Source organism: Oncorhynchus masou, chromosome 16, assembly GCF_036934945.1.
Source record: "Oncorhynchus masou masou isolate Uvic2021 chromosome 16, UVic_Omas_1.1, whole genome shotgun sequence".
Classification (NCBI taxonomy): Eukaryota; Metazoa; Chordata; class Actinopteri; order Salmoniformes; family Salmonidae; genus Oncorhynchus; species Oncorhynchus masou.
In genome coordinates this window covers 19,081,322-19,100,011 of record NC_088227.1, presented here as the reverse complement: position 1 = coordinate 19,100,011, position 18,690 = coordinate 19,081,322, and the positions used below count along the sequence as shown (strand labels likewise).

Genomic DNA, 18,690 nt, shown 5'->3' with positions numbered 1-18,690 from the left:
GGGGGTGCTTTGTTGCAGGAGGGACTGGTGCACTTCACAAAATAGATGGCTTCATGAGCATGGAAAATTATGTGGATATATTGAAGCAACATCCCAGACATCAGTCAGGAAGTTAAAGCTTGATCGCAAATGGGTCTTCCAAATGGACAATGACCCCAAGCATACTTTCAAAGTTGTGGAAAAATGGCTTAAGGACAACAAAGTCAAGGTATTGGAGTGGCTATCACAAAGCCCTGACCTCAATCCCATAGAAAATGTGTGGGCAGAACGGAAAAAGTGTGTGCAAGCAAGGAGGCCTACAAACCTGACTCATTTACACCAGCTCTGTCAGGAGGAATGAGCCAAAATTCACCCAACTCATTGTGGGAAGCTTGTGGAAGGCTACCCTAAACATTTGACCCAAGTTAAACAATTTAAAGGCAATGCTACCAAATACTAATTGAGTGTATGTAAACTTCTGACCCACTGGGAATGAGATAAAAGAAATAAAAACTGAAATAAATAATTCTCTCTCCTATTATTCTAACATTTTACATTCTTCAAAGAAAGTGGTGATCCTAACTGACCTAAGACAGGGAATTTTTACTACGATTAAATGTCAGGAATTATGAAAAACTGAGTTTAAATGTATTTGGCTAAGGTGTATGTAAACTTCCGGCATCAACTGTATACTCTGGGCCATCATAAGCCACAGTGCTGGTCTTCAAGAGGTCACCCTCTTCCTTCCTAGTCTCATTTATTTCCATCCAATCACCTTGATTCTACAGCAAAGTCTGTCACGGGGGTCTTTCTCATAAGCAAAGCATATAAGAGTTAACCTTCAAATAGCTGTCTCAATCCATCATCTCACAGCGCTTAATAGATTTGCTCGCTGGGAGAGAACCTACTTTTGGGGAAGTGTCACTTATCAGTCAACATGCATCTGTAGCTGATGTCTATGAAGAGCAGAGTCCATAAACCCTGCATCATCCCTGCAGCTGAGACCTCGTCCAGAACAGTGGTCAAACTGGACAGGAACACTAATTTCCCCATTCCCTCCCTCCCCGCTACTCTCTCTCTCTCCCCACGGAATGGAAGGTCTACTTCTCATGGTTCTTCAGTTGAATTTGGAAGCTTTATGACAAATAACAAGGTTTGGAGGGTCCCTTAACAAGGAGACCAGGGTACAGAGAGTATGTTTCCAGTGTACGCACTAATGGGTGAATGAGATAGTGGGTTGATAGACTAGGTGTGTCGTTTTTTTCACAAAGACTGCATAAAATGACATCATAGTCTTGTTATGGAATTGATAACATGGTCAAGACTGCAAAGTGACGTTGAGGAGAAAGACTGATGTACCGTTTGCCTATGAACATGATGGCATACTGTATGTCAATATGTCGAAGATAATATGATGAATAATACAGAAAAGGGGAGATAACACACAAACACACATTAGAGGTGAGATGGGTAAAATGGTATGTCTGTTGGTTGTTAATCATATGAACTCATAGGTAATAAGAATGATAGTGTATGATTGGGGGGTGCTTAATAACCATTGTATGGTCTGTTGTAAATTATTGCCATGTGTAACAGTCATTGGTTTCCTACCTGGGCAGCCCAGTCCAGGAGAGGCACAGCTGGTGGTTTGTGATGTATAGACGGGTACAGAGGTACCTTCAAAGTGGATTGGAAATAAACATGTTAAATCACCATTATCAACAGCATTTCCAATGGTGAGAGGTTAAAGAGAACACAAACAACTCTACGCAGTTTTATATTAATTTCAGTACAATCCCACACATGATAAATTCATGAAAAATAAAGATTTGGCACGACTTCGGCCCTGGGTATTAGGTACCTCCATTGTAACAGGATTGACAGTATTCTCCGCAGCTGCTCAGCTCAGCTAGCTACATGCTCTCAGACTGGTATGTGATCCAGATCTCTCAATAAATATTCAGTATGATCTGCCAAGTAAATGTTGGAATTTCATAAGCCTGAATATTTGTCATCTTGTTGAAAAGGGCAGGGAGTTTGATCTTTTACCCACTGTTCAGAAGCTGTGCCCATTCCTACCGCCAACACCTCCTCTGTCATATAAAATATGCAGCACTTTGTGATACAGCGATGAATGCTGCTTTGTTTGCCCCCCCCCCCCCCCTCCCCTCACATATTTGCTAATGCCGTTGTACACGAAAGTGCTCAGAGCAGAACACTGCGAGACAGGCCCACCTGGACTCGATGGACATGGCTAATAATTATGATAATCGCTGGCAATGAAAAGTAATGACTTGTCAGAGGAGAGAGAGTGCATCTTTAATATCAGTTAGTGGATGTGAGTTGTCATTATTGGGACTGTCTTATGGTCCAGTGAACCATTGTTCTCGTGGACCGTGGATTCCTGTCTTCAATCGTCAACTATTACTTCATGCACTGCTGAGTTGTAATCATTGAAGTGAAACTTAAGAAACTAGTCTCTCTTGTCACTCCCAAGCCAGTACCCATAACTCCCACCCAAAAGGTCTTGTGCCTTTAGGGGATGTGGATGAATGGCTTGTGCTAGTCCATATATCTGAACTAGTGGACCCACAAAACTAAACTTCCCCATCGTGCCTGGGCCAGGACTATGAGGAATGTGTAGACTCAGCGGGTAATGGATCTCTGACAGAGTGTAGCCATGCAGACAGTCACTCCCCCACTGACCTCACAGAGAGATGAAAGGAGACCCAAAGAGCTTCACTGGGCCAGTCCTCTTCACAAGCCTGATAATTAGCCCAGAGCTTGTTTCCCCCAGGTAGACTACAACTATAGCTTTGCGCGGCACACTGCTGGCCAACCAGACTACCAACCAGACTACCTAAACTAAAGTTTGGGCCCCTCAGCCTCCTGCCAACATCATAGGCCTCGACTGATGTTCACAGTGTACAGGGGGGTTTTACATGCTAGTTCCTAAGAAGTCACTGTCTGGTCTTGTAAAAAAGTAAATGTTATTCCAGCATGAGAAGCCCTGGAAAGACGAGGCAGGCAGATACAGTACATTGATGTTATTCAAAGCAAGGACAGACGGACAATTAGCAAGAGTATCACTGCTGGTCGACTTGCGTCATGCAGAAGAGCCTTGTTATGTCATGACACAACGTCTGAAAGCAAAAAAATAACTTAGAACTTTACCTGGTTTGCCTTGATTGGAGGCTTTCGATGCACAACACGAGAATAATAATCGTCTATTTGTGTATATTGACTGTAGATGAATCAAACTTAGAATGTATCATTGACATGTTACGTCCAGAGGCTTGGTAGAAAGTGAATCCATAATATGACTAATCTCTCTGTTTCCTGGGAAACCCAAAGACTACACTTTATAGTGGTTAGCATCGCATTTCACATGCATCCTCTTGCATGGTACTCAGGCAAGCAGCTTTCACGAAGCAATCAGGTTGTTAGCAGCACACTCACCACTAGATGGAGCAGCCGTTGTTAAGTGTATGCAATGTGGGAAACAGACTGTAAAGAGAAGACTTGACATTAGCAGGTATCATAGCAATCACACACAGGCAATTAATTAAGCAGCAGCTGCATCAGCCAGTGACATGTAAACAAACTCATGTGGGCAGAGCAAAGCATTTATTGACTAATTAATAAGTTAACACATGTTTAATAAGCTAAGTTAGGTTTCTGATGAACTCTACCGACTGCGTGGAGCAGAGACCGGGCTTTCTGGAATTCAGCTCAGAATTCAGCTCATTGCCCAAGGTCAATACTTTAAAAAAATGGAAATTGTGAAATTCTTACTATTTACCTATGTTTGTCCTCTGTAGTTGCGTCCCTTTCTTTGTTTGATGAAATCCATACTTTTTCAATAAATGTTAATTAAATATAACCACTGACTGTTTCTGTAGAGTTTGAGAGATAAGCAGCATGTTATCATGCACATCTGGTTAAAATAGTATGCGCGTGTTCAGTGCGTGATATTGGAAACATGTATCTGATTGGATACGCATAGCTTAATTGACAGGTCCTCATTGGTTGTTGGCCAGAGTATTCAAATGTGCTACCTTTGAGAGGGTGCAGATGAACTCAGCTTGGAACAGGCTATGTTGAATCTGCTGTCATGTTGTAAATAACCATCTTCGTGCTGTCGAGTTTCTCTTGGCAAGAACTAAAAAGAACCCGCTTCCTTTAACCGGGGATGCAACAGTTTCCTTTTTGAGATTCAATTGGCACATGTGTTTTGGCGCTGAGTTGCCATCTTAGAGCAACAGCAATGAGCAAACAGTCAGTGGTTGTATTTGACTAACGTTTATAGAAAAAATATGTATTTCAGCAAACAAAGAAAGGCACACAACTACAGAGGACAAACATAAGTAAAAAAGTGGGTATTACATAATTTACATTTTTTTAAGTATTAACCTTTGTCGAATTGATGTAGTTGGAGCTGAATTCCACAAAGCCTTGTCTCTGATCCCCTCCGAAACTTCCTTCACCGTGAAGGGGAGTTTAGTCCGCTACTATAGAGATTATATAATGTAATGTCATTTTAATGTTTGTGCTTCTCTTATAACTAATTTCAGTGTTCTATTCATGTGCTGTTTTATGAACTAATTTCTGTGTTCATTCAAGTGGCTAATTGTACAAATCCTCACTATCAGTAGCTTCAATTTGGCAGTATGCCCAGACCTTGCTTTGAGAACGAACAAAAGATATCTCAGTTTCAAGGTCTCGGCTTAGAAAGAAGAAGCCTTGTGAGGTGTTGGTCTGTCACATGTTATGAAACAGTATTGGTCTGTCACATGAATGAAACAAAACAGTAATGATTCAATATTCTTGAAACTCTGGGGGCGCAATTTCATTTTTGGATGAAAAACGTTCCCGTTTTAAACAAGATATTTTGTCACGAAAAGATGCTCGACTATGCATATAATTGATAGCTTTGGAAAGAAAACACTCTGAATTTTCCAGAACTGCAAAGATATTGTCTGTGGGTGCCCTAGAATGGGAGCTACAGGCAAAACCAAGATGAAACGGCAACCAGGAAATGAGCAGGATTTTTGAAGCTCTGTTTTCCATTGTCTCCTTATATGGCTGTGAATGCGAGAGGAATGAGCCTGCCCTATCTATCGTTTCCCCAAGGTGTCTGCAGCATTGTGACGTATTTGTAGGCATATCATTGGAAGATTGACCATAAGAGACTACATTTTCCAGGTGTCCACCCGGTGTCCTCCGTCGAAATTGGTGCGTCATTTTCAGCTGCTGGTATTTTTCCATGCGATTCTAAGGGGAAAGCAGGCTTCCACGAACTGCATATTAATGAAGAGATATGTGAAAAAACACCTTGAGGATTGATTCTAAACAACGTTTGCCATGTTTCGGTCGATATTATGGAGTTAATTCGGAAAAAGTTTGACGTTTTGGTGACTGAATTTTCGGTTCGTTTCGGTAGCCAAATGTGATGTACAAAACGGAGCGATTTCTCCTACACAAAGATTCTTTCAGGAAAAACTGAACATTTGCTATGTAACTGAGAGTCTCCTCATTGAAAACATCCGAAGCTCTTCAAAGGTAAATGATTTTATTTATTTGGTTATCTGGTTTTTGTGAAAATGTTGCGTGCTAAATGCTACGCAAAATGCTAAGCTAGCTTGCAATACTCTTACACAAATGATTGATTTGCTATGGTTCAAAAGCATATTTTGAAAATCTGAGATGACAGTGTTGTTAAGAAAAGGCTAAGCTTGAGAGCAGGCGCATTATTTTCATTTTATTTGCGATTTTCAGAAATCGTTAACGTTGCGTTATGCTAATGAGCCTGAGGCTTTATTCACGATCCCGGATCCGGGACGGGGAGTATCAAGAGTTATGCTAAATCATGCAACTATAATTTCACTGTGTATAGCGCTAATATAAGACAACTGCTGGGTCTGCCCAGGCAGAGCTCCTGATTGACATGTGTACTATGGTGCGTTGAGTTGGCTGGAACCTCTCCAGCACGCTGACAATAAACAATGATTCATTAAGACTGACTTCGAGTGTCCCTATGTAAGAATTTCCACGACAATACTCAAACAACAGTTAGAGCTGGTACAATTACCATATAACCCTGTAAACGACGGTTGTGAAAAAAGACTGTCATGAACATAAATAACCGTCATAACCGCTTATTTTGTTATTTTTTGGTGAAATGAACAGCTGACTGAAGACAGGTGGCGGGGCATTAGCGCGGTTGACTCTTAAGAACTTGATGGAATCAGAGAGGAAAAGGCGAAGCGAGAGGATTTAATCCGCCTAAAATCCGTCTGCGTGAGATAAGCCCTTTTTTTGTATGGAGGTCTATGACTTACTTGAGGCTTATTTGATTTAATATACATTTTGTAATGTTTAGGCTGTCACAAATGTACTGATATACTACTGTAAGTGGATGCACGTGGCATTCTGGCAACTTTTAGAAAAATTACTTAGTTTTGCCTGTTGTTCACACGTGTATCTGTCCTCTCATTGGCTAGAATGGTCCCACCTGATCTCGCCTGCCTTAAATCATTGAGTGCATGTATTTCCATTTTTATATCGGTCACCCGGCTATCTTGTCAATATAATATATCATCTTTGATGAAACTTTGTTGCTCCTTGCTGAAATGTAGAATGTTCATTCAAATGATGTTAACTGATGTGGCTCATACAATTGAATGTAGTTTTTGTAATGTCAGTTGAATCAACAAATCACAGCACACATGATGGGTACATTTCCTGCTTTTACTTCCTGCTTTGCTCCTATGGGTACACGCGGGATGGCCACCAATCCACCCATTATGACATCATTGACTAGAATGGGGACGCCCAAATTATGAATTACACTTCTATGGCGGCACATAAAGTCAAGACCAAAGTAGAACATATATTTTATTTATTTATTATTTATTATTTTGCTATTCAAACGGATATGACATTGACCGCGGTGATTTGGCTGGCAAATTACCGTCATCCAACATTCCATGACCGTCACAGCCCTAACAACAGTATATTATTTACCCTACTCCTCTAAACAGTGTACAGTATAGGAGAACTAGCCTATCGTTTTTAGCATCTGGTATGTATGATTTTCAACTGGAGCAGAAGCAGAGATGTAAACTCAAAGAGTACCCAAGAGGAGTTGGTTGTTCCAGATCATCCACACCCATGAGCAGTTCCAAGACTAACACAGAGCGAGCTAATGTTCAGAGAGACAGGCATCTTTCTCTGTGCACCTTTGTGAAAGGGAGAGCTTAGCACCGGGAAAGGGAACTCCTACCATTTGGTCTTAAAAGTCCTCTGAACACCCCTCTCTTTCACGAGCTCACAGGCCAAAGCTGTGGCAGAGCAGATAGTGTTTTAGGAACGGGGCTAGGTAAAAAGTTTCCTCAGCCATGGGGCCTATGTGTGTGTGTTCCTGTGAGCCTTATAATGGGTTGGAGAAATGCATGATTCTGCACTTCATACTTTCCCCAGCTAAACCACACACAGCACCATTTTCTAGTCGGCTCCGGGCGGTTGGGCAGACATATCCCGACACCCTTGGCTCCTTTGCTGTGGCTACCCTCCTATCGCTACAAACAGATTCCTAATACTATCATTGTTAGAGACATCGAGCATATTTTTCTCCTGCTGCTTTCATCTCCCTAGGCAGTTTCAATAACCTTGGACTGTTTGAGTTACTAAGGATTTTGATGTCATTTTTGTCACTCTCATAACTGGTATGCATTAACTGTTACTAATGAACCATGAAAGTGTCCCAATAACAACATAAAGACTATTGTCAGTCAAACTCTTTTGAATAATAACAATTATTATTTTCAGAAGTTCTGCTGACTGGAAATCAGTAATCATAAATACAATAGACACGTGTGTTGAGGATGACTATATTGGGATACTTACTGCAGCTCAGTGCGCTGTCCGTCTGTGCCAGTGAAGAGGGGATGTTCCAGAAGCTGTTGTCCCAGTCGATGACGTTGCCGACGGCATCACAGGTGAGGGCGACCAGCTGTGTCATGTCCATGGCATAATCCCACAGGCGGAAGTTATAGATGGTCCCATCAAAGCTGCTATGGGACCCCAGCCTGAAGAGCCCCCCAGCTCCCACCGAGTGCCCAATCGTGTTGGAGCAGGTCATGACCCTGTAGTTGCTGTTGTAGTAGAGGGTCACTTTGCCTGTGGTGGAGGCCCACGTGAGACAGAATTGCTTCATGGTGGAAGTGAAGTCTGAGGCGTTCAGGATAGAGTCTATCAGACATGTCTTGTTACTCATGACCAGCGCCATTCCATCCTGGTTATTTCCGAAGCTGAGGGCTTCTTCACCGCTGCTGTCCTCTAGCCGGGTGTAAGAGAAGATAGTCTCCTTGCTCTTTTGGTTGGGCCGGGCTATCTCGAAGCACACGGTGAACTGCTGGAGGGTAGGTATGGTCACCGAGTTGGAGACTTGGACCACTTTGCCTGCGCCGTTGGACACTGATACCTTCTGGTTCCTTAGCGCCACGGCAACTACAGCACACAGGTAGAAAGAAGAGCATTAGAGAACAAAGTGTTGTTCAACTACAGGCCTAAGGACTCACAACCACCTGATTCAACCGATCAAGTCATGAACTAATCATAAGCCTTTGATCAGTTGAATCAACGTTAGTGCTGGGCTGGAACACTGTGGTTCTCCTGGATTGGAGTTGGGAACCACTGCATTAGATGACTGTCAGATGTTCAGTAGAACCAGGGGCTCTAACAAACTTTACAGAACATCTTGTCTAAAGCCCGATGCGACTAATAACATACAGTATGTCTGGGTAAACACACCACTTACCTGCCATTACTGCTACACAGTCATACTCTGACTTCAAAACAAATGATCCTTTCAGCATTCAAAAGGAATGGTGAAAGGCCAATTCATGCTGTGTGAATCCAAAGGTTACAGGTTGAATAATCCTCATTTGTCACTCTCCTGCTGTCTGTTATTATTCACTATTTGCATCTAACGAGACACCGTTTCCACATCATAATTATTTGACTTCAGACAGTGTTCCACAGTCCAGAGGATGAACGGTGCCAGTTAGGCAGGGACCTCAGCTTCTAACATATCAGACCTACCTCTTATCACTAAGATTAAATGTCAACCAGCACTCAATTTCCACATTCCCACCAGTCAATGAGGCTTTTCAACAGGAAAAGGAGTGCTCTATTCTTTTTTAAATGTACATATGCTCATGCCATACTTTCTGACATTTAATTTAAGGAAGCTCAGATTTGGTCGGCGGGTTTGTTGCTGTTGGCCATCCCATTGCCAGAGTGACAGCCAATTTGGAATGGAAAAACACAGCTCAGCTTTGAATGTGGTATCAGGATTTGACACAGCTGAGAGGCCCTTTTTGATATGTCCTGCAGGGCTTTGTTTGTGTTGTTGATCTCCGATCTGCTTTACGAGCCGTACGGAAAGACCAGGGCTCACTGTAACAACGTCATATGATTCCAGAGCTCCAGGCAGGACATTGGGCTGCCAACAGGTTGAAAGCCAAGTTCAATAGGTTCGCCTGACGGTTGGGATACCACCACCGAGCCCAAACCCAATAGGAGCTTAGACCCCAACTGATGGGTGTGGGAGAACAAAGGCTCATGTGATGCGGTGTATAAATGACTCAATCTAACTCGTCTAACTCAATCTAGCTCATCCAATGTACATGCCTTAAACTGATACTCAATGCCTGGCGATGACAAAGGAGCCAACTAGAACCAAACATTGTGGAAACCTCACAAAGCCGGTTTTCCTTAGCCTCTTGCTTGCATAATGCAAAGCATACCATGTTCCAACATGGCTGGCTGAAAATCTCTCACAGTAAAATGTTGAGAAAATATTATTGAATCATTTGACGGCATTGGAAAGCTAGGATACCATTCTCTGACACTTCAGTCACACTTGGACCCATTGTGAATAAGAGGTTATATTCAAGCTGGGAGAGATTTGAATTGATTCGGCCATGTGAAGGGATAATGTGGTGGAGGAGCTATGTGCGATTACGTTTACTGTACCTCTTTGATGTGGAGGGTTTATGGTGCCTAGATAAAGGTTGGGACTGGGATTCTATAAACTGAATATAGGCTAAACACCATAAAACACTCCATTTTATCATTCACTCACCCTGTCATTGGTTTCTCTGACTACTAATTTCAAAATTATTTTTATTTCATGTCGCCTGTGCTTATTAGGGTCCTTTCTATTTAAGAAAAGGGAACTGAATATTTTTGAAGGGAGACGCACAGCATTGTGTCAGAAATACATTTTTATAAAAAAGTGTCATTTTTTAAGCTAGCATAGTGGATGGAAGACATGTTTGTCTCGAGCCATGTTGCTGTTTGGTTAGTAGAAGGGCGGAGATGTTTGACGCTTGCGTAATGTTTCTTTTGGGGAATGACTTATAAATACCATGAGGCTTACAGTCATAGGACATGGTTAAACATTAACATCTAAATAAGCACGTTGAAAATAGAGAAGAAAATGTACAAACATTCAAACGACAAAACATAAGAAGAATCATAATAATCATAATAAACTTAACAATCACGGTAACCATAAAAATATACCTGTAAAAACAGAAGTAAGTAAACAGAAAAGAAAGCTTGCCTGCTTGAAAACATACCTTGCCTGTAACTGACATTGAAGCCTTTCTTTTGGACGCTAAAGTCTGAGTTAAATGACACCTCCATCACATTGCCGGTGGAGTTTAGCGTCAGTCCTTTGGCTGTTAAACCACAAAACTTAACATCTTGGTTGCCGGTGTTGACAATGATGCGGTCGTAGATGCACCCAAGGGCCTCCTCAAGCTCAAAGTCAGAGAAGGTTATTTGCACAATGAATCCAGCTGGAGCCTGCAGAGTCCACTTGCAGGCCTGACTACTGGGGTAATCTTGTGGGTAGCAGGGGGAGTTGAATTCACCCTGGGAGTCCTTGAGCACCACAACGCAGTTGGAGTTACTACAGCTCAACACTGCTGAACCAAAAACAGGGACATGTTGTCACTACTACACCCCAGCACCAGGGAGGACAGGAAGACACCAGGAGACACCAGGGGACACCAGGACAGGACAAGGGACAAGTAAGGCAGTGGAGGAGGAGTCAGGTCAGTAGTGCAACAGTGCAAGGCCAGGTAATAAGGTCAGAGGTCAGAGAGACTGTGTTAGTGGACCAGTGACAGAGTCAGACAACAGGGACCATCTCAGGTTTAGACTCACAGGAGATTTCGATTAGGAGTAGCAAAGATTCAAGAGTAAGTCAGTGGAAACAAGCTATTCAGACTACACATGCAGTTGAAAAAATGTATGTTGAGATGATAAAATACCAGAGCTATGGTTTAAATGTAACCTGAAGACTATGCGCAGAGAAAGTGTTTAATAGGCTGGAAAGAAATCTTCACCCAGAAAACAATGACTTCTGTTTACCCAGGCCAGTCTAATATGTGAGCCAAAACCATAGCAAACATTGGAGTGGGGCAGAAACATTCAAGAGCAAAAACCCACTGCGGAGCAATTAAAGTCGGTCAAGTGGCGTTCTTGATCGGCATCCAACACAAAGTACAAGACGGCCTATTCTATTTAGCATAAACAAACATTAAATGTGAATACAAATGAGAGTGGTCTGCAGACAAGTAGTACAGTCAGAAAACACATAAAGCCTGCATAATGATGGGATCTCTTTCAGAACAGTCATTGAACTCGGTGATGTAATACAGTCTTCTAGAACTTTAATAAGACCGAATTCAATTCCGCAATCTCAATATGGCCAGTAACCGTTTTTGTCTCTTCTCCATAAGCTTCTTGATCCAACGTTTGAACTTGATTGTGAGCAACAGTAAATGTTCTGTAGCTGTAAGTCTTTCTCTACGAAATGTCAGTCAAATTGGATTACACATCAAAAGGCAAACGCTGGACGAAACTCATACAATGGGAATCAGCAGTGGTTATGTTGGGTGTTCTCGTTCGCTCACCTAACTCTCTGATCCTTGTGGCTGATGTCTTACAGGCAGGAACAATGCTACCTTTGCGGTGTCATTTCTCTACAAACTGAATCAAATCAGGGATCAGGAAACCTGGATGGCAACAATCCAGAGAATTCTACCCTTGGAGAGGGTCTAGGGAATTCTCAATAACAGTGAGAGCAAAATCTCCAATTACTGGAAACAATTCCGACCAAAACCGCACGTTTTTGTTTATCGCCTGATTCCAGGCCAGAGTTGTCCTTGCTTCAGAAAATCAACTCATTAGAAGTGTTATGCACCCCACAATGGATGACTGATGCTGGTTCAGATTACAGCCTGGTCCTCCTGTGGCACTGTTATATCTGCCAACATGTGCCCTCTTCTCAGCTGAGAGGGTCAAGAGAGCCCTAAAAACTAAATCCACTCACTCAGGCTGACCGAATTACAGCATAGAGTGGCTGTTCCATAGTCTACAAACACCTCCTAATATGTGAGGCCTAGTCAAAGACAAAAATATTACTGCCAACAACATCTCAAGCATTCTCTTACATATCACATGATAGATAATCATGGCAGACTAGCCAGACTAGCTTCGGAACCTTTAAAGGTCAACTGCATCCCACATCTACCTGTAATCTAAATATGAAGCTAACTGCAACCATTATCCACTTATCCACTGAAAATTAACAAATGATACTAAGTAACAGCCACACGTATCTATAAAATAAACACAAATTGATTCAATTATAGTGTTTCAAGTGAAAGATATTATATTCTTATGGATGTAAGGGATTACCAAACAGTCCAATTAACGTCCAAAACATAATTGAATGTGGCATACTGGCGCTGTGCACTGGTTTCATTAGGAGTGTTTGAGTGGAAGATGAAACGCAAAGCGAGCGAGAGCCCCTCTCATTTGCCTCTATGATTCATCAGGTTCATAACCCTGGGCACAGTCCCAAAAATCTAAGATAAGTGACGTAATAAAGTGGCTGGGTATCTTCTTTTAACCAGTCAGAATCGCTAGTGATTTACCAGCTCTGCCCAAACAGAGAGAAATACAAAGGATGACATTGGGTGTTGTGATATGACTTTACAATGACACAAACTGCTACAAAGGGACAGTGAGATGAACAGACACTGGTGAGGAAGTAACACCAATGCAAATGATGACTGTGATAGCCATCGATAGGAGACATGTAAAAAGGGAATTAAGGTTACAATGGCGCACATTTGTGAGCTCAGGGGTTGTGGTTGGGTTTGCAAAATGGTTTCTAGATTGTTCTAAGGAGAAACAACCAAGTTCTTAGCCTCATTGATGACAGAACAGTATTTTTTAAGTACTTGCCATAACAAAAGCATGATCTGTGTTTGTAGGTAACTGTTTATTTAAGTATTAATTATTTATTCAAATGTTTAAATGCTATGAAATTCCATTATCTCTTTCGTAAACCAAACATAAACACATCTAAATGCAAATGTTGTTCTTAACTAAAGTCCCACGGGTATTTAATATAACAAGTAATTAATGATTTATCCTAGCAAATTTACTCTTAGAATGTAGCCTTTGATATTTTCTGTGGTTCCAATTGCACAAAGCATTTAGCCTCAGTATCTAGCTACACTGTAGGTTACATTATGTGGGATCATCACATTTCTATGTAATAGGAGACTCTGAGAATCATACAACTTTAGTAAAACATCTGACAAGCAGTATCAGTCTGAATTATTCCCACATGTCATGCCAGCACTTGAATAAGATGAAAATACGACTGAATTAGAAAAGTAAAAAGTGTGTAAACATTAAGATACTGATTTTGGACGCTCTTGGAACAAGCACAACTGCAAGGAATAAAGGTCATTGATTTTATTCCCCTTCGCTCCTAAATGTACCACTTAGCACGTTGGCAAGTCTGAATCTTTCTTGATTCTGCCACCAGTAGGGAGTTTTAACACGGTGGTTGGCCATAAAATTAATTACCTGGATCCACTCTGCTTTGAACATGTTTTTTCTCCTCCCTTTTTCCATGTTATGAGAATAGCATGAATTCGAATAAATAAACGACTGCATAACAGCCACTCAGTGTAATTAAATCATGTTATTGAAAATGGGAACACATGTTGGAGAGTGTGCCAGGATGTCCCGACGACCCATCTCTGTTTTACTTCCACAACATCAAAAAGAAGATGCATTGAACAACAACAAGAGCGATTCCACAGAATATGATACAACATAGACAACAAGAACACCAACAGAACTGTGGTTCTGCTGCTGTGGTTATAATTAAGTGGAGTCAACTAGAATCCCTCCCAACGAAATGGTGGCATTTTCATAACATTTGGCAGGGTCCAGAGGAAAAAACAACAGCATGAACGAACTCCCTTCACGCTAAGGAGTTGAATAAACAAGTAATGGGATCAACGTTTGACAACTGGTCTGGGTCTGTGTTGGTGTGTGTGTGTGAGATGCTGTCAGCCACTGGTGTGGTGTGTGTGTGTGGTGCGCAAAAGGAAAAACAACATGCCAAACGATGTTTACTCAGTTTGTATGTCAAAAAGAAACACTAGACACACCATGCCCTGACCGCTGCTGAGGGACTGACCAGGCTCCTCTGTACTCACATGGCTCAGAGGACACACACACACACGCACGCACGCGTGCACACATACACATTTAGACCCACATCGAAGTAACTCTTTTTCAGTTAATGCAGTTTGTGAAGCAAGTCAATGAACATAATTACTACAGCTAATTGCTGCCAATGTGAGAGTCAACTATAGCTGGCTTCAGCACATCATGTGCAGCAACTCCTGGAAAGTAATTTCATGTTAAATAAAAAGGCATCTTTCTTTTTCAATATTCAAAGTCTTTTCCATTCTGACTGGCAATGTGTTCAATAATTGCGGGTTTCAAAAAGTGATTCTGTACAGTACAGAAGTTAAAAGAGCAACATTTGCCTACATTTAACTTTCAAAGAGATGGTAATCTGCATTTCCATGATTAAAAGCATTCTCATCTTAATGATACATTAACATAAGAACACAAAACCTCATTGTTACTGTATAAACCCGAAGACGCTGACCTGTAATGAGATTCGCACGGTGTTGTTGCTGCAGCATGACTGAAACGTGAAGGGCGATGAAGGTCAGTGAAGAGAGGGACTAAAAAACAGGGTTTGATCAGAAAGCTCCTTTGAGAGGCGGCAGGGCATGCTGCAGTGGGATGGTGCCAAGGGATGGAATGCCAGATACGCAGAGACGGGCAGAAAGGGGCTCAAACATTCACTGACACTCCCACCGCCTAAAAATAGACTCTTTCAGATGGGGGACCTCTGAGGAAAGTTTAATCCTCCAGATTACTTGGCTGCTTTCAAGCGGCCCCCTCCTGGTCTCCTGGCAGCACACCTGGGATACCTGTATCTCAGCGGGTCTCTGTCCCGCCCCTGTCTTTCATGAGAGGGCTAATTGAGTGGGGGAGTGAGGCCCATGCAGTTTAATCACATATGACTCCATCTTCTTGACATACGGGAGTTGTGCTGCTGTGACATGGCGGAGCACGGAACAGCTCTGCCAATTTGTATTTGTTTTCAAAGGTCTGCTGAGACCACAGCTCATCACCAGGAACACACCCACGCATGTTATGACAAAGTCAAAACTTTAACATAGCGTAGATCATATTTTGTGGAATGCCAATTGATGGGGGGAAACTTGATGTTCTGTTCATTTGTGGTTGTAAGAAGTGTCACAATTCAAATACAACAGAAATGGGAGTTCTCTGCCCTGTGGTGCCAGATACCCATGTGGATTTAATCATAAACTGTTGACATGTCTGAGTCAAAATTCCTCTCTTGATGTCCTACTTAATAAAGGAACTCTATTGACATTTTCCTTGTATCTTCAATTTTCTATTCTTTTTTTGTGAGTAAATATCTTTCTCTCCTGTTTCTTGTGATAGATGGTATGTATTTAATAGTAAAAATGGGGCAGCATTTTATGACAACAATTGTTTGCGAGTTGAGATCACTCTGTTGATTCTCTCTCTGGCACCAAAAACACTTTAAAAAAGTGCCCTGTTTCCCGGCACTGAATCTCCTATGATCCAAGCCTTATCTGAAAACCAACCAGAACTATAAATGCCTCTGCTTCAGGTCTGCCTGCCAATACTAACCAACACAGCCAACTATGACATGTAACAAATAGAAAAAAAGACTGCTTTCTAAACAAAACTACAGAACACCCAGAACTGAATAAAAGACTTACAACATGCAGGAGAACAATGTTTTATCTCCTAGGTGAGAGAAGTGGTGTGAGCTTTATAAAGCCTGAATTGCAACAGAGCGGAAGCCTTTTTCTGGCTTCAACAGGGCTAGCTCGTGTGGTAAACACATTAGCCTAGACCTACACACATGCTGAGCCGAAAAACTCTTAGCAGAACGTTCAACGGCACACTCGGGTCAAAATTATATTTTGTCTCGTGTTTTTTTTTTTTTTTTTTGCTGTCAAACATCGCACGTGACAAAATGAAAAAGCACGAAAGCAAAGTCCGAAACATTTTCATTTGTCATTTGGGAAACATTGACCCTGTTTCAGAGTCTGTTAGTGTAATGAAACACATATTTAAATCCCCTTTCGGGATTACCTGGTGGTGATAAATGAAAAAAAGTGTCTTGTCATCGCTGTCTAAAGTGACACTATCCAATTCTGCACAATGACTGCATTTATCCATCACAAGTACTGCCACAAGTATTTATCCAAGACTTAACTGCCCATGTACTGGGCATTTCTTTTAGATATCATGACTGTCTTGTGCTTTTATGGAATCTACAGTACTCGTATATCAGTTGTCGCCAATGAACGGATTAATAAAGGTAACACCAATGTTTCTGCCCAGTGCATAGTTTGACTTGCAGGTCTGATAGCTACTGATACCAAACTACTGTACTGTGGATAACAATTGCCTTTCGGTGTCCAATCATTCTGAAGGTACATATGTAAAACAATGAGTGCCAGTGTTAACAGAAGCAACAAACATGAGAAAGCAGAAGCGCAACAAGCACAATCACTGAAACGGGAAAAAAAGACAGAATGAAAGGAGGGCAATGTTGAGAGAAAGCAATGGCATACAGTTTAACAACCGCAATGGAAACAATCAGAAATCAATATCCATTTTTATTTTTTCTTTCAGGAGGAATACTATTCAAAACATAAGAAAACACAAGCGATGCCAATAGTATAATCAATCTGTACCTTGTCTTTGCAGGGACATCAACAGCAGGGCAACTGGCAGGGCATTACGGAACTTCCAACGCCACCATCCTCCACAGATGTAAGACTCCCTGTCAATCACAAATCACAATTAGGTTGGAGACATACTGGTTATCGTGTTATAGTCATACACATGCAGTAACACAAATGACATAAATACACACACACATACAGTTTCTTTATTCATACTGATGGGTCTGCAATTTGAGTCCACTTTCAACATTTGAATTATGTATCTGTGGTATGGAACCATATTTTTCCGCACAACGAGGGACCACAGCAAAGCAGATGCAGTTTTGTTATATAATGCTAAATAATTATCCCATGTCAGTTGTAATGACTTCCAGAGTTAGACAGCACCAGTGGTAAGTATCCGACAGACTGCATCAGTGTGGTGGTTCATTCAATGCTCCGTGTTTGAATTTCACATGAAAATCGTATTATAATAACGAAAGGAAAATACACCAATTACTGTCATTAGCCATGCCCATAATAACCAATGTGGCTGTTTTGATCTCTGGGTACATACAGTATATACAACCCTCTTGCCTGTAGACTTTACATTCCAGGAATATCATTCAGTTGATGGAAAAAAGCTGTGTCTTTAAAATGTAATAGATAAATGAAACAATTACATATGAAACGTCCACATTGTCTGAGAGGAGTTGACCATCGATAAATAAAAATGTATACACTAGTCAATCAGCATAAATTCACTCTAATCTTATCTAACATGTCCGCAAGTGAATTCGATCAATCACTAACAAAACAATCAAACAGTACAAACCTAAACCAGGTCCACAGCAAGAATACAGAATGAAAACTGTAATGTGATGGGAACAATCAGCAAGCAGAGTCAATCCATTCTTCTTAACACATGTTTTATTGCTGGGTCTCTGCTGTCCAGATACTGTACATCGATGTGGGGTTACTACAGAGATACTACAAAATCAACCTCTTGTCATGTGAGGATGTTTCTCTTTGGTTTCTAGGTGTAATTTTTCTCTGAATTCACACGTGACCCATGACCCCATCTGAATCTGAGTCATTTGAACATTTCTGTGTCACCTCGTTTTCTAACGTTCTCCCAATCAACTCAAGGCCACACAAACAAACCTCTCAGTCAGTCAGGAAATTACAGTATACTCCAAACCCAAGTCATTTCACAGAGCTGGGGGTTAGCGACTATTAGCTACTCATATGGTTGAGCTGCTGTGGGCCTAAACTATAATGGACAGGATGGAGCATCTGCCAAGAGGCCCTGTTCGCCTCCTCAATCTTGGAGAGGAAAGGGCCTCCTCTGTTAACTTCCACTACACTGAGCGAGACTCTATCTGGACGGACTGCTTCCAATGTAATTGTCTGCATCATTTCCAATCCCCCATATTTTTGGGGTAAATATATATATCCATACACACATGCATATATATATACACATATATACATACACATACCTATATAG

General features: G+C 41.5%; 1 protein-coding gene across 11 annotated transcripts in view; it reads right to left on the bottom strand.

The window, feature by feature from the left end:
* Positions 1–18,690, bottom strand: part of LOC135557605 (adhesion G-protein coupled receptor G6-like) — a 61,862-nt gene that overhangs the window by 39,721 nt on the left and 3,451 nt on the right. For 7 of the 11 annotated variants that reach the window (XM_064991028.1, XM_064991030.1, XM_064991032.1 and 4 more), the window contains exons 2-6: positions 17,211–17,299; positions 10,629–10,979; positions 7,888–8,490; positions 3,439–3,486; positions 1,591–1,656 (exon numbers count right to left, since the gene is read on the bottom strand). In XM_064991028.1, coding sequence (XP_064847100.1) covers positions 1,591–1,656; positions 3,439–3,486; positions 7,888–8,490; positions 10,629–10,979; positions 17,211–17,299 — 1,157 coding nt within the window. The remainder of the gene's footprint in view (positions 1–1,590; positions 1,657–3,438; positions 3,487–7,887; positions 8,491–10,628; positions 10,980–17,210; positions 17,300–18,690) is intronic. The other 4 variants (XM_064991031.1, XM_064991038.1, XM_064991029.1 and 1 more) reach the window with 3 other exon arrangements.